This window comes from Hesperophylax consimilis, chromosome 12 (assembly GCF_061612785.1).
Source record: "Hesperophylax consimilis isolate HC1 chromosome 12, BYU_Hcon_1.0, whole genome shotgun sequence".
Lineage (NCBI taxonomy): Eukaryota > Metazoa > Arthropoda > Insecta > Trichoptera > Limnephilidae > Hesperophylax > Hesperophylax consimilis.
The window spans coordinates 15,384,901-15,400,840 of NC_142847.1; the positions used below are offsets into that span (position 1 = coordinate 15,384,901).

General features: G+C 33.8%; 1 protein-coding gene across 1 annotated transcript in view; it reads left to right on the plus strand.

Annotated features, from left to right (window-relative positions):
• The first annotated feature begins 2,436 nt into the window (after nucleotides 1–2,436).
• LOC149419214 (protein cortex-like) overlaps nucleotides 2,437–15,940 on the plus strand; it is a 47,437-nt gene continuing 33,933 nt past the window's right edge. The window contains exon 1 of the mRNA XM_089637948.1: nucleotides 2,437–2,463. Coding sequence (XP_089494074.1) covers nucleotides 2,437–2,463 — 27 coding nt within the window. The remainder of the gene's footprint in view (nucleotides 2,464–15,940) is intronic.

The window sequence follows — 15,940 nt, forward strand, 5'->3', positions numbered from 1 at the left end:
TATCTCAATAGGTAGGTAGGTACTTCTCATTATTTTTAAAACTTAAAAAAATGATTAATTTCCCGGGTTATAAATAATCAGAAAAATATTTTTTGATATGAATGTCATGCAAAACCATATCCCTTCTGCTATCTCAATAAATAGGTAGGTACTTCTCATTATTTTTAAAACTTAAAAAAAATTATTAATTTCCCGGTTTATAAATAAACAGCGTTACGATGTTCATCATCAGGACAGATGTGTAGATCGTGTTGAAGTGCATTATGTATGTAAAATCAATTCCCTTAAAGCCTGTATTTTCCTAAAAAAATGTGTTAAATGAATGTGGTTTTCGGCGTTTAGTTTTGGTGTAGATTATGTGCAATTATTATTTTTATATGAAATTATACTACAAAAACAAACATTATTTATAATATGTTTTTCCCAATGAGTTCCCAAATCATTTCAAGGGAGAAAACAATTTATTACAGAACGGTGATATTGAATGAAATTTCTAAAACATTCAATACGTTTGATTACTCTTTAAATAACCTTATCGAATATTTGTATTTAGTAAAAAATATTTTCCTGTTTAATTTTCCAAAATAGCGTAGAGCTCCAAGAATACTATCCTGCTAGTTTCCCGCTTGTCCACCCGCCAAGTCTCCAACATTCGTATCAGCATCCGTCTAGCGTTGTCACCGGGGCCTGCCACTCGCGCGAGATTGGATATTGTTAGCTCCCATGTGGGTGGGCACCTCTCCTCACACTTCTGTTCTCCCGATACCTCGATACGGATCGTGCCTGGTGAGGACATTGTATCAAACGCACAGCGGCGGTTCGTGGTCATTATCAATGGATGTAATATCAGGGTTTAAAAAGGAAAATAAATTCAGTTGTACCTGTTAGGCCGACAGCAAACTTCAATAAATAAAACTTTTAGACGTAGACAATATAATACTACTTGTTAAAGAGAATTTTTTTCGTAATTTACTAACCTTTAAGAAGAGGTAATATTTGATGAAGAGGTAGCTCCGTTTCGAAAAAAAGCATTGCTTGACATGACACAGAGCTAACTGCTTAATGACCAGATCTGAAGAAACAGATACTTCCTAAGCCTCTCAACTGCAATTGCAGTCCTTTTTACTATGCGTGAGCGTGATTCTTCAACGCCGTTAATGCATGGGTCCAGCTTCTAAGAGATTCTTAAAAATCGGTTCAGTTTTTATTAGATTTGCTAATATCTGTTAAAATGTATGAAAAGCGAAAAAAAAACCGAAAATATTTTCTTACCGAACAGCCATAATGCAAAATAATCTTTCGTAAATCCAATAATAATATTTTTCTGGATTCTGCTCCCATTGATGGATTTTTTTTTCAAATGTTTCAGGCTTTCATCAATAAATGAATATTAGTGCTGATGATGGCAAGGTTATATAGAGTAGATTTTTTTCCTAAATCCAAATTAGGATGAGAGAGAAGCTGTTTACTCTCGACAAAAAATTCGAACTGCTTTTTAAATAATTTTTCATAAATTTTACAGAGGTTGGATGATAAAGCGATTGGCCTGTAGATGGATTTTATAGGAGTAGATTTTTTAGCATGGTGTTCTAGTGATGCACTGTTTGCAATGTATTATATTTCACGTTTGTCTTGTTCGTCTTTACTTCCATTGACAAAACCGCCACTGAACACACAACACGTTGTGCAGCCGGAGCCGGTATTTTCTCCACAAATTTAAATAATTCAATCGATATTCTATTGTGCAGGCCAGTGGCATTTCTGTTTATAATACTTGCTTTTGCGCGGTCAAATATTCCTGTGTTACAAAATGAAGAATTCTTGCAGATTTAGAATGTTGGGAGGGTGTACAAATGACACTGAGTTTGTGTATTGTTTAGCAGTGTGTGAGCGTGCTACTTATTGTTTAAATATTGTAATGCTAGAAAAAGTTTCTTAAACAGAAAAGAAGGATCTTCAAAAACAAAGTGATAGAAAATATTATTTTATAAAAAGTAAAATGAATATTTTTGAACAATTTGCGGTTATTTGAGTAAAGAATATTAACCATTTACAGATGTTGCAAAAGCAAAGCGGTCTTTTGCAAAATAACCTGTTTTATAAAAGACAAAACTTTATAATAACCTATCAAAAGCCATTAAGAAAACCAAAAGTTTTAGCCTTTTCCGTGGGATATGTACAATATACGTTAAAACAAAATTATCATTTGTCTAGTCTTACGTTTTACTTACATTTAAGCCAATTTAACTGTATTTCTTAAATCGTAATTTTATCTTGTATATTATCTTTTTTTTCTACTAGATGTATCAAAAATTTTTGTATACATCTAAATAAAGATTCAAAAACAAATAAAAAAAGATTTTATAAAATCGTAAAACATTCTAACAAAATTTTTGGTAATTTTATTTAATAATTGTTTTTATACCTCGTTCCAGAATGACAGAAACTCTCAGTGTCTCCCAGGTAAAATGCACGGTTCCGAAAAGAAACATTGCTTAAAATAGAATTACTTCTGTTTAATTACCTGATCTGAAGATACGGATACTTTCTAAGCCTCTCATCAGTAGCCTAAAAATAAATTTAAAAAAAGGATTTCATAGTTCCACCTACTTGGTCCAGTTAGGAATATTGTGCAACATCACTTAAAAAACGCTGAAATTGCACGACAGCTTTCCGTGAGACGCGACGACATAACTTACCTCTACCATGTAAAATAAATTTACGATACAAAAAATGACTTCTAACTCTTAGAAATACGATACTAAAGCGCTTTAGATCACTCGTTATCGAGGTTCAAAAAGAATTGAACACAGGCAAACAGCTATTATTTATAATCTTATGAATAAAATGTAACCACGCGCAAGCAATCAATCTTTGTCTTAATGATGTAACTCATATTTCTGTACTGTAGCATTTTATCGACAAAAAACACACACAGAGCGCACGTCACATCCAATTACAAACTCTCAACATAGAATATTTAAGTCTGTCTATTCAATTAGGAAATTACCGATTTAGCAATTCTAAAGTCAGTCAACTTGTAAAATATATTATGTCAGTAATAATTGGTGTGTTTTCACATAAATTAGTATAGTTGGACAAGTGCTTGACCAAGCCGGTCTGGGCTGGGTCGTCAAAATTACTGTAAGTACATCCTACGCAAGTTCTAAAAATAATGGTAAGGTGTGTGTTTAAGGCGATATAAGGCTCTAATAACGGGGGCTTGCTCGACGATTTTATTTTAATTATTTCTGAAGAACGTATTACTAAAATTTTGAATGTTTCTCGACGGATCTCTACGGACGTAAATTATTTATATTTAAGATTATTAAAAACAGAACTTTACCATTTAAATATTTTATCTAAAGTGGTTAGAAAATTTTATTAAACGTTTTTTAACCAAAAAATTAGCGGTAGGTAACATCATATTTTATTAGTAACTTCCCGAGGGATCCCTCTAGAAACATTTGAGATTTTAATTATACGTTCATCAGAAATAATTAAAGTAAACCCCACGAAAGGGTCGATTTTCTATGCCTGCTAGGGCAAAGTCGAGCGTAGCTCCGTCCATTTTGACGGGGCCACGCGCCGAATATTGTGTTTATACAACTTCATCACTAATGTCGTTCCGATTCTCACTTTATTTTCGAGATTCGATAGAGAAAATTCAACCGCAAGTCTGTCCAATACACCACGAAAGCGCGTCACGTATTTTTGGTTAACGGTTGCTTCACTTAAGCATCGATGACACGGAGCTAGTTTATGAGCTGCTAGTCGACGAGTCTACAAGCTAGCGAGTAAGCGAGTTAGCGAGTGTCGATGACACACAAAACTTTCCACTCGCTCAGTAGCGAACTAGCTAGCGAGTTGGAATCACGTGTTATTTTGCGTGACGTGTTGTTTGCATTCTATCGTTTATTTTTTTAAGTTGAAAAATGAAGTGGAACACGCGTGATATTACAGAGTTTCTCAACATCTACGAACAATACCCTATTTTATGGAATATAAAAGACAAAGAACGAAAAACAACTAACTGTCGGTATGGATGTGAAGCAACTGAAGACAAAAATAAAATCAATAATAGACGTATACAGACAAGAAATAAATAAAATTGGAAAATCCAAGTTTTCGTTGTAAATCCTTCTTGATAGCATAAGCTAAGATAACTACTGCCGCGCAAACTACTTCCGTTGACATTTTTTGCTGACTGCCAAAACGCAAAGATACTCGCAACTAGTTACTAGCAGCGATGATGACACACGGCTAGTTAACTAGCTTATAAGCCAACACGCCAGTGAATGGCGAGTAAATTAGCCCGTCTTTCTATTTTACTCGCTGCTTTTTTACAATCGGATAGTCAACTAGCAGATTGTAAAAAAGCCGATGACACGGGGCTAGTTTACAAGCTGCTAGCGAACTCGCTGGCTTGTAGCTTGTAAACTAGCCCCGTGTCATCGATGCTTAACGTCGTTCAGATTCTAGCTTTATTTTAGGGTATTGTCTCATCTTAAGTACTCTGTAGCCATTACGTTTTTAATCAAAATTATGTTGATTTATTTTGTGTTATTTTTATAACTTGTTTAAGATCTTACGTGCTCCGTAGCGGAGAGGTGGGAGCTTTAACTCTATATAGATATTACGTCATCAAATCCCGACGAAGTATAAATATTTTATGAAGTAAAAGTTATTATAAAAAGCTTTGATTCGGATTGTAAGATATGGCGAAAACATTGTTAAGCGAGTAGATTTTAAAAGTAATATTCTTCTACGCTATATTCCTTTTTTTCCAAATATTCCCCGATTGAAGATTACATTTTACTTGGGTGTTAAATATATGTACTGAAAAATAAATTCGAACGGAACACCTTTAATTGTTTTTGTACACGATAGTATCAAAAAGAGTTTTCTAACATACCTACCTAATCTAATCTAACAATAAAAATGTTAAGGTCTTTCATAAATTTAGGGTGAACCAAAGCTGACATGCCAGGAGACTGCTGTCACCCAAAAAATAGTAAATACATTTTGAAGTATGTATCTGTCTACGTATGTTTTTTTTTTTGGTACAATATTTTTTTACATTTCATAGTTATCCAGTTGGCCTCACTGGGTGACTTAACCGTGCTGAGCCCTTCAATTTATAATAATAAAAAAATAATATACGTAATCCATTTAAAGATAAATATGTGTGTTTGTGAGTGATGTTTGTTTTGTATTGGTTTTATGTATTACGTGCAGGTTTTATTATTTTATGTTATGAAATTTTGTGAATATTGTCTTTTTTGTTCTTTAATCCATTTTGTAATTTTGTGTCTGAATTTATTTTTGTTTTCCTCAATTTTATTTTCAAGTTTTAGACTGTTGAATGCTTTTATAGCATGGTATTGATAGTGTCTTTGTCCAAGGCTTGTATTTACTGTCGGAGTTTGTATGTTTTCTTTGTACGCTTGTCTATCTGGTCTATTAGTGATATTTTGTGCATGTAGAAATTTGTTTTCTTGGTCAAAAATTTAGTTTAGTAGTGTTTTAACATATAATTGGCGTATATCTAGTACGTCTCAACTGTTGAATATTTGGTCTGTATCAGTCAGTCTATGTTTACTATTACTTTTAAGATCGTAAAATTTATTATTATTTAAAATGTATTATTTTCATTATTAACTATCTCGCATCCAAGTGAGTACAATCAAGTAAAAGTACTCATCCAAGTGAGGGAGTAGGTAGTACCCAAAATTGATATCCTCCTTATAATATTAGCTTCAATACTTGACATATCATTTTGGTATTTTACGTATTTCTGAGTAAACACGTAAGTTACCATTGACTGAATAATTGGAATTTCTATAGTTTAAAAGCCCGTAAGACAGAAAAATGCATGGGGTCGTTGGAAGACCCACTTGGTTTATAAACGTGCGTCGCATAACAATGCCAAACAAAACGTCTATAAACCAAGTGGGTCTTCCAACGACCCCGTGCATTTTCTTTCTTATAGTTTAAAAGCCCGTAAGACAGAAAAATGCACGGGGTCATTGGAAGACCAACTTGGTTTATAAACGTGCGTCGCATAAAAATGCCAAACAAAACGTCTATAAACCAAGTGGGTCTTCCAACGACCCCGTGCATTTTCTGTCTTATAGTTTAAAAGCCCGTAAGACAGAAAAATGCACGGGGTCGTTGGTAGACCCACTTGGTTTATAGACGTTTTGTTTGGCATCTTGGCTTGTCAAGAGTTAAGCATTATGTCGGCACTGGAATGAGATACAGGTTTGAATTAAAATCAAAATAGAGTCGTTCTTTAGAGACACAATATGGTATACTTCAACAGACTTCTGAGGTCGCGAAAGGTTAAATTTGCGCTTTAAAAAACTAGGAACCATGATTTAGAACTACGAGTTCGAACATTTTCCCAGGTGCTCTTTTGTTTTGTTTTGCGACGCACGTTCAAAAAAATCTATTCATAGTTTAATATTCTTCAACAAATATAATGTGTCTTAAACAAATAACATAGGGCTATGCTATCAAATCTTTTCAATCAATATTAATTTAATCTAATTCTACCTTATTTGCGCTATAGAAACTTATGTACCTACTTGTATCTCTTGTTTACTTACTTACTTACTCTCTAATGTCATTTCACAATCAAATGCCACATATATTTGTAATTCTTTTTTTAAAATATTTCTACGATTTTAACTGTGACATGTTATCATTGTTTATGGTATATTTATACCGTTGATATTAAATAAATAAATAAATAAAAAATGTCCAAAGAATCAACAATTATTCGTGCATTATGTACGCATGTTGCTCGCAGTTTATACAATTTTATCCCATTAAAGAATACATTGCTACCCAATTATTATCTGAAGTATGTGGAGGGTATTTTTAGGGAAAGGAAGTTAGTGAGGGAAAGTTTTGGGAAGGAAAAAAAATAAAATTAGGGGTGGGTAGGAATCTGGGGGTAAATGTGTCCAGGAGCGACAAACTTATGAATCCATCCCTTCCAAGGTGATGGATGATGATGATGGTCCAAGTCTTCCAAGGTCTGGAGGTCAAAATGTCTTCCTCAACCAGTCTCCCCCGATCCGACCCGTCGTGCAGTAGGTGGGCAAACGCACCCGCCGCAAAGACCTAGACAAACTTCATGAACCCGGGCACCCCTGCTAAGTCACAAAACTTAGCGAACCACTTGGGGTGACCTATGGCAGGAGTATCGGTTGTCCAATAAATGGTTTCCGATGCGGCGGTACCCATACCCACCTCCCAAATTGATGCTATTTAGTTACATGACTAGTTAATTCCCAATGAAAATTTTCAAAACTTGCACATTTTTTGTGTGCCTACATAATTAAAGCACAGATGTTTTTGGGGATTATTATTATTTATTTATATATACGCCTAAAAAAACGTTTACGTAGAAGTGATACATGATGCAGTGTACATAGGAGAATATCTGTATTATACAGGAGATACTGACAGTAAATAGATGTAATCCATTGTAAAGAAGGTACAAAATACACAATTGTAAAATTGTGATTACAAGTATAATGAGAAATAATTTTAAAAAAAACTAAATACTATGAAGCAATATTAGTAAAATGTAAGAGTAACATAAAGTAAAAAAGAAATTACAACAACACTACATATAAGACAAATCATTAAAACTAATTAACCAACGCTACTCTAATTTGTAGGATTCGACAAAGTGTTGGTATAGATTGTGCTTGATTCTATTAATGGAGTCAATAAATAAATCAATAGCACCCCCATACTTGTTGCCCAGATCATGCATCCTATTGGTCGGTGAGTGTATCTGATAGTGGGTCGTGTATGTATTGCAGAAGAATGTTATATTTTGTCTTGTATTCCTAGGCGGTACATTGAGTTTAATAGTGGCAAGGATGGCAGGACTATCAATTAAGTTGTTAATGACTCTGTGTAACACAACCAGGTCTGAAATAATTCTCCTGTCAGACAGTGTTATTAGATGCAATTGATTCATCAAACTGACATAATTAATGTAATCAATAGGAATTCTAGAGCTTAAAATTTACGTACTTAAGAAATTTGTGCTGAACTATTTCTATATTATTGGAGTGAACTTTATATTACGTATATAATATAACGTAAATGTCTAGACACAGTACAAAATGTGTGCTTTTATTTGATTAAGTTACGAATTTAACTATCAGTGTGCGACTGTAATTTGCAAAATGTAATTGGCAAAAGATAAATTGAGTTAATATTTCAGTATGATCTGGAATCCGGGTGAAATGCAGGTTCATAGCAATGAATTAATTCATGGGTCAGTCGGGTCAATCAATGAATTATCATATAACATTCACAGAAACAACTATGTCAGTTCTGAATTCAGAATCTGGTATCTAACAGGAATGTCCGATGCGTAAATATCCTGTAGCTAAAATACCGAGAAACTATATAAATTTACAAATACACTAATAATGATAATATTGATACTTGATAGCGAAATAAACTAGATTATCAGATTAACTCTCTGGCTGTAATGGTGCTCTATAAGGAAATGATTTGTAAAATTTATTGTGTCTATTTTACTAAATTTCTTTCGCTTAAAAAGATGTACAATTTTCAAGATGCCGAGAATTTTATTACTTAAAAAATAGTCGTAATCTTTTTTTTTACGTAATTATGTGTTGTTCTTGTGCATAAGTTATATTTAAAATGTTTCATAAGATTATTACTATTTTCAAATTAACTCAAAACAGGAGGCCCTGTAAAAAATGTGTAAAAAATCTTGCTCGGGGCCTATGTCATCTTTAGGGATGTTTTGTGGTGAGTCTTTTTGGGAAGGGGAAGTATGAGAAGTTTTGAAAAGTAAAATGGTAAGGGGTGGGAAGGAATCTAAGTCAAAAGGTCTCCCTCAGCTGGCATTTCCCGATACGGTCTGCCATTCAATTTGTGGACAGACTAAGAATTGAACAAACTTCACCTCGTGAACTTGGGCACCCCTGCCAGGTCACCAAATGTAGGGAACTTTTTGAGGTGACCATTCCAACCTCCCAAATTGAAATTGGTTTAGTTAGACAGAAAAAATCAAATCACTTTTGTGCTGTTCGAACCCGCAACCTTTCGATTCAAAGTCGTAAACTGTTAACCAATATCTTTGCTACAAAGACCACCATGACAAGACATTTGTTAAATACTTCTACTTGAATATTTTGTTTATGGTAATGAATTAATTCAAATTTTGGAAGAGGAAATTAACCCACTTCTCGACATCCGATCGAGCTAAAACTAGGCAGCTAGACTTGTTGTCGATAACAATGCATTTTAGTGGCACACAAGCGCAGATATTTATGCATTTCTCAGAAATCAAATAACATTACAGCAGTTAATATACGAAATAAATATCGGTCCTACCTGATTGACATTTGGCGAGGTTGATAGAGTTGTCGACTCCAGTTCTTGGGTAGAAAGGTTCAATTCTCATCAAACCCTATTTTTTGTAAGTTTTAAAATACACTTAAAAATATTATTATAGTATTCGTGGCAAACGGACGCGTCCTAATGCATCCTCCAACCGCTTTGTGTTTTTTTAGTATTTTCAAGGGAAATGAGGCAACATCCCATTGCATTTTTTTTTTTAAATCAATTAATCAACATTTTTAATAAACTTAACAACCAGTTATTAGAACTTTATAATATGTGACTTGAGTGAAGTGTGTTAAAAGTGAATATTCGGAAATTTCGCTCAAAATATTCGACATTCGAAACAAACGTCGAGCGGTAAATGCACCCCAGATGTTTTCATCGGAATTCTCGGAAACGCTGAAGGCCCTAGCAAGTGTTTCGCTAAGCCCAGGGTAATTTATTATCCCGACCGTCGCTTTTTATTGTGGGCAGAATGCACTGCTTCAACAATCACCGGGAATAGGATTACATGGAGATGATTGATGTATTCGCCGAACGTCACAGCAGTGCTGCCAGTGTCTCTTTTCTTTGTGAGATGTCAGGGCTTTATTAGAAACAGAAACATACCTGGACGGATAACCTCGTGCTGGCACTGTTGGTGGACGCGGTGGACTCTTTCGCTACAGCAGCTGGTCCAGTTTCTTCACCACCTAGGATTCATGGTGCAGAGTCTCCATCTTCTATCTTTGTGCCACCTGTTCCTTCACTTCATTTTACTTAATTTAACTTCACTTTATTTTTGTAATATTTATATTTTTTGTAATACCTGCATCAACTGTAAAGCGCCCCTGGGGTGATATCTCACAAAAGCGGCGCTATAGAAATTGTCCAATAGTAAGAAAATATGCTTTTTAGAGGTTGATTTTTTCCACATCATACTTGTTACAGATATGATATATATTATCTCGAGCAAAGCAAGTATACAATCGTTAATAATATTATCTGCGAATTCCTCGATGAAAAGCTTTACGTATAAAACTCTAGATTTTATTAATCCCGATGCCGTACCTTGCCTCACATTTTTTCGCCGTATCGTTTCTACAAAGAAAAATAGTTATTATCTATCGTAACGTATTATTTAATGCTGCAATATTGCGTTAAAATTGCGTTTTGTCGAGGCGATTGTCGTTGATGGTCGTTGTAGAAATCTGCTTGCGAGGGAAATGGATCGTTGGACTTTAAAAGCCTATAAAAGTACCTATTTAAATTTAAAATAAGTTTATTTATTTTCGAATGAAATATTTACATAAAATGGTATTCGTAGATAATAAATATGGAATAATAATTTTACTGCATAAATTACATCTCGTAGATAGCATTACAAGAAGGGGCGTGTTTTTATCAAAAATGTTTGGGAGCAGTATTCAAATTAAATTAGAGAAAAAGCAGACGTTAAAGAAATTATGCAAATAATACCACATTTATAGCACCTGTTAGCCTCTTTACTTTGAACCCTGAGGTCACGGGTTTAAACCCTGGCACCTGTTAGCCTTTTTACCCTGAACCCTGAAGTCACGGGTTTAAACCCTGGGTAAACTATAGCACCATTAGCCTCTTTACCCTAAACCCTGAGGTCACGGATTTAAACCCTGAAACGAGCAATAAAAAGTATCTAAAGGTGACAATCTATAGGTTTTTATAATATTTGCACCTCGTTTTAGTATGGAAAACTCTCGTTGAGTGACAAGCAAACGAAAGAAGGTTAATTGCTAATCGGTTGCAGCTATGTATATTAACAAGAAGAGCAAGGAAATTGAAAGAAGGAAAGGTTTATAAGAGATCGGTACTTTGAATAAAACATGTGTGTAAATTAAGACTAAATAACCGTGGTTATGAAAAAAATTGTAAATAGGTACCTACTTAAATATTTTTCAATAACATCGCTTATAAAGACTTTGTAATTTCAAATTCAGTGATTATATGGAGATTATGGCAAATTTAAACTACAACACTTGTGCGACAATCGCGTAGACTATCCACACACGGGTTAGATTATAATGGTTATAATCTAGGCAAGTATGTGCCTATGTAAATTAACGCTCCGTTTGCTGAACCAAAAAGATAAGTATTCGCAAATGTGACTTACGGAAGAGTTGGTTATCATGTTCGATGATATGGTTCTTTTGGTCGCACTCGTATGGTGGAGAAATTTACAGGCACTCGTATAAGATTGAACTAATTATAACTCTGGCTAAAATCGAATTGACACGTCGCGCGTCGGTTGTTTTCTCGGTACGGTGTTTTTGTCAACTGTCATTAGATGACGTTTTCAGTACGGCGCTGGCGGCTTGATTCAACTCAAAGCAACACTGCGCAGATTCGAACCAGTAAAATTTGAATACCAGCCTCTTTATTGTTTGGAGCGGAAAAAGCGTTAAAACAATTCTGCGTCACGAAACAACACTCATTCAAATGATATGAAATAGCTTAAATTGTCAGACAGAAAGATTTTCACTGACCTGATATTTCTATATAAAATTCTAAATAGTGCACTTGGTAGCCCAGAATTGTTTGCATGTTTTTTCTTGTGTTGTATCTTTACATTCGTGCACAAAAAATCGGCTTAATCATTATTTAATCTGTTCGGCTATTCTCGAAACGAACCACGACCCTCTTCCAATAAAAGAGCTACAGAACAATTAATTGCTTAACCACTCGGGTATCGGAATGATCTCGTTATCAGGAGCAACATTCCTGAAAAGCATAGTGCTCATTAATGAAACGGATTCCACTTTGTAACGGAGAAAATTCCTACATCTGAGAAACTATTCTCGTTTATTTCTTCAAGGGAAGCAGAATTCTCAAATAAATCCATAATGCATCAGGCTAGAAGCCGATTATTATACGAATCTAAAGGAAACAGCCGTGGACTAAGGCAACCTGCTCCCCGCTCCTCTGACAAAAGTAAGATTAACCATCAAGATCTCTTTCAATGATTAATTTCATTCATACTTCTAACATTTTTATAATAAATATTTATTCCCATATTGAAGATGTGTCTAAAGAGATTTATTTCACTTAGACTGCGGCTGCAATTGGATTATGTACATAAGAAGTGGGAAATGTATTTGATGCAATAATATCTCCGATATCGTGCAATAAAACACGGTTAACATATTACCGACTGAAGAAAGACAAATACTTCGCGTTTTGATGCCGAAACGAGTTCTGTGTTTTTTGCAATAAATTCAATATTTTCCTTTTATCGTTCTCTCCAACTGAATAATGAGAGTTATGTTATATGCAGTCACTCAATCAAAACAGACAGTTTCAAAATTTCTTGGTAACTGAATATAATTGTACATTTACTATACTATATTATATAAATACTAATAACGGTTGTGCATCTTTCTGTCTGTGTAACTCTGGTTCAATGAACTCAGATTTGCTTTTATAATAATAATAATAAGAGTTTATTCCAGAATGTATGCAGGGTAGTGCAATACAATAATAATAATAATAATAATGATTTATTGTCTTCTTTTCTTAGTAACATATAGAGATAATGATATCCTCACTGGGATCTTTCGTGCTGAGGATTTAATTTACATATTATAATTTAATTATAAGAAATTAATATTACAATAAAGTAACATACGAATTTAATTATAAACATATATCATGTAGTATATATATTTTTTAATTAATTTTAAAATATGTAAGATAGTGTTTTTTTTTGTATAGTTCAGTTTAGTAGATTCGGTTTTAGTCTGTGTTTGATATCAGCATATTTTCAATTACAGATCTCTCTATATTAAGTATCCAGCTTTTTATTTGAGATTTAAATGTTATAATGTTGAGGTTTTTGAGTGAGAGTGGTATTTTATTGTAGAGTTTAATACTATGATATAAGAAGCTTCTTTGCCCAAAAGTTGTATTAGTAGTAATTTGTTGGATAAGTTTTTGACCATGAGTTCTTACAGGAACTTTCAGTATAATTTTCATTATGGCTTTTTGAGTTTTAATTAGTGGATTTAGTATATTTTTATTTGCACTGCCCCATCCGATAATACCGTATTCTAACAGTGATTGGCAGAGAGCCATGTAGATTTTGATTAAGTCTTTTTTAATGAACAAATTCCTGATATTTTTGAAAAAATATCTTAGTTTTTTAATTTTATTATTTAAATAGCTAATGTATTTGGTCCATTTTAAATTTCCACCAATTTTTAGACCCACATACGTTATATGGTCAACGTTTTCTAATGAGGGACAATAATATAAAATAAAATACATTCCATATGTTAAAATAACAGACAAATAATAAGAATACACAGATAGGAAATGCGAAATAGAAGTGAAAATGTGTGCAAGCAGCCTTTAATGGAGGATATTGCTTTGAATGTGTCATTGTAAAAATTAGTACCGACTATGCGAAAAAATTCAGGCAGGCGATAAAGTAGATACCTATATAGTACCTTTAATACAATGCTATAAAAAAGCGTTATTGTAATTGACATTTTCAAAATTGGAACTCGTGTGTCAAGAAAGGCAACTAACAATTAAGTACCTGCATAAAATATTTTAACATCAGTTAAATCGGGTTTAATGACGCAATGGAGATGTTGAGATAAAATGGTAAATAGGTCCTTAATACGCCTACACGAAATTGAAAAAGATACTAAAATAATATGAAATTTATTGATGTCACATAATATTTCCACGGTAGCTCCGACATACCTAAACGTTTGAAGATCCAATAAATTATTCTGTTTATGGAGCAATAATACGGTAAGGACAATCAGTGCATGTGAAATGCGAAGTTCATTGAGGTATTTTAATAGTTAACCCTGCGTGAATGAGGCGAAAAATTGTTACAATAGCTTTGAGGCGGATAGGAGATACCCGAAACTTTGATGCCGAATTTTCGATACAACAATTGTGTATTTAGTATTTTTTACTTGGGATATTAATATTAGTATCCATTCAACAAGATGAGAAAATTAAATACCCACCCATACCCGCGTTCCAAATTAGGAGCAATTGATTTTATGAAAATTAAAAAAAAAAACTGAGATGCAAAGCCAGGACGGGAAGCTAATGTATCAATTGCAAAATACAATCACAGAAACATTAATAATATTAATGCTTTCACTGACTTTTAATCATTTTCGGTTTTTGTGAAAGTCAAATGAAATGTGTCAATGTCAGTCAGCCCTGGGATAGCCAAAAGCTTTTGCAAAATATCAACTTTTAGAATTAATATGTGTTGTGTTCGTACAAACAGATCTCCAACTCGTATTGGAAGGAGTTTATAAATAATTGGTTCCTTTAGATTAATCATGGATTTATTAACACTCCGCGTATAATAATGATGACGTGATAGTCGACCTAACTAGAAGCTGGCTAATTGGAATCTGAAACAATAAGTTTCTTTGGGAGGCTTCCTACTGGCCCTGGCGACTACTGGCCACTGGCTCCATCTTGCGGACTTCCACGCAAGCTCTGTGCACTGCCATCTGTGCGTGCATCTATGAAGCTCTTACTTCCCAACAATATGAAAAAAACTTGATAAATTTAATAATATGAACTTAATTGGGTTTCTCTTTTTTAATCTGTAACGAGGAGTTCAATGGAGACCATAGACATATGAATATTAGTAGACCTGCCCTAAGTGATTAAAAGCGTATTATCCCCACTCCCCATACCGGTTCCATTGGAGCCGGCTGTGCTCGCGTATGGCCTCAAGTGAAATTTGAAAACGTGACGTCATCATTCTTGTGCGAACTATGGTCGAGGCATCATCGGTTCATTTTACGAAATAACACGGCAAAATGATGACTTGTACTATGAAAACTTGTAAAAATAGATGTGAAAAAGAGAATAAACCCAATTGTCGTATTACATTCCATATATAAGCATTATTTTACTTTATTTTAAGCATATTCACATCGTATAATATGAATCAGTTGTTACTATCACATCGAGAAACGTCTGGACGCGAAACACAAAGCTGGTTGGTTGCTGGGAAGTAAATTATGAACATTTATAAAAGTGTCTTAGCTAAATACTTAAACGAAATATTCGTCTCTGAAAATAGAACCGAATTTTTTTGCCGAATTTGGACTTCGCAAATTTGTTCATAACGTGGCGAGTAATTTGCGCTCCCATGTAAAAATGTCTATTCATTCAAAAGCAGATTTTACTTTTAAGAAGTAAATGGTGATATTATAATGCGAGATGCCTATTTACTGTCAGATTGATTTATTGACGAATCACAGTCAGCTTCACTCCCTTCGTTCTTCAACAGTTGATTTTACCCCTCGCCATTATCTTCTCGTCTATTAATTCCTATGTCTGTGATGGAGACGAAGATTCGAAAATCTTATTGAAGCAATATTACCTCTAACAAAAGGTGTATTATTTAAAGCATGACTATTTATCTTCATCAGTTCAATATATTCATGATCACCTATATTGTTACACAAGGTTATTATCTAAACTGTGCAAAACTTCTTTACAAATCTGTTCATTGTATTGTGAAACAAAT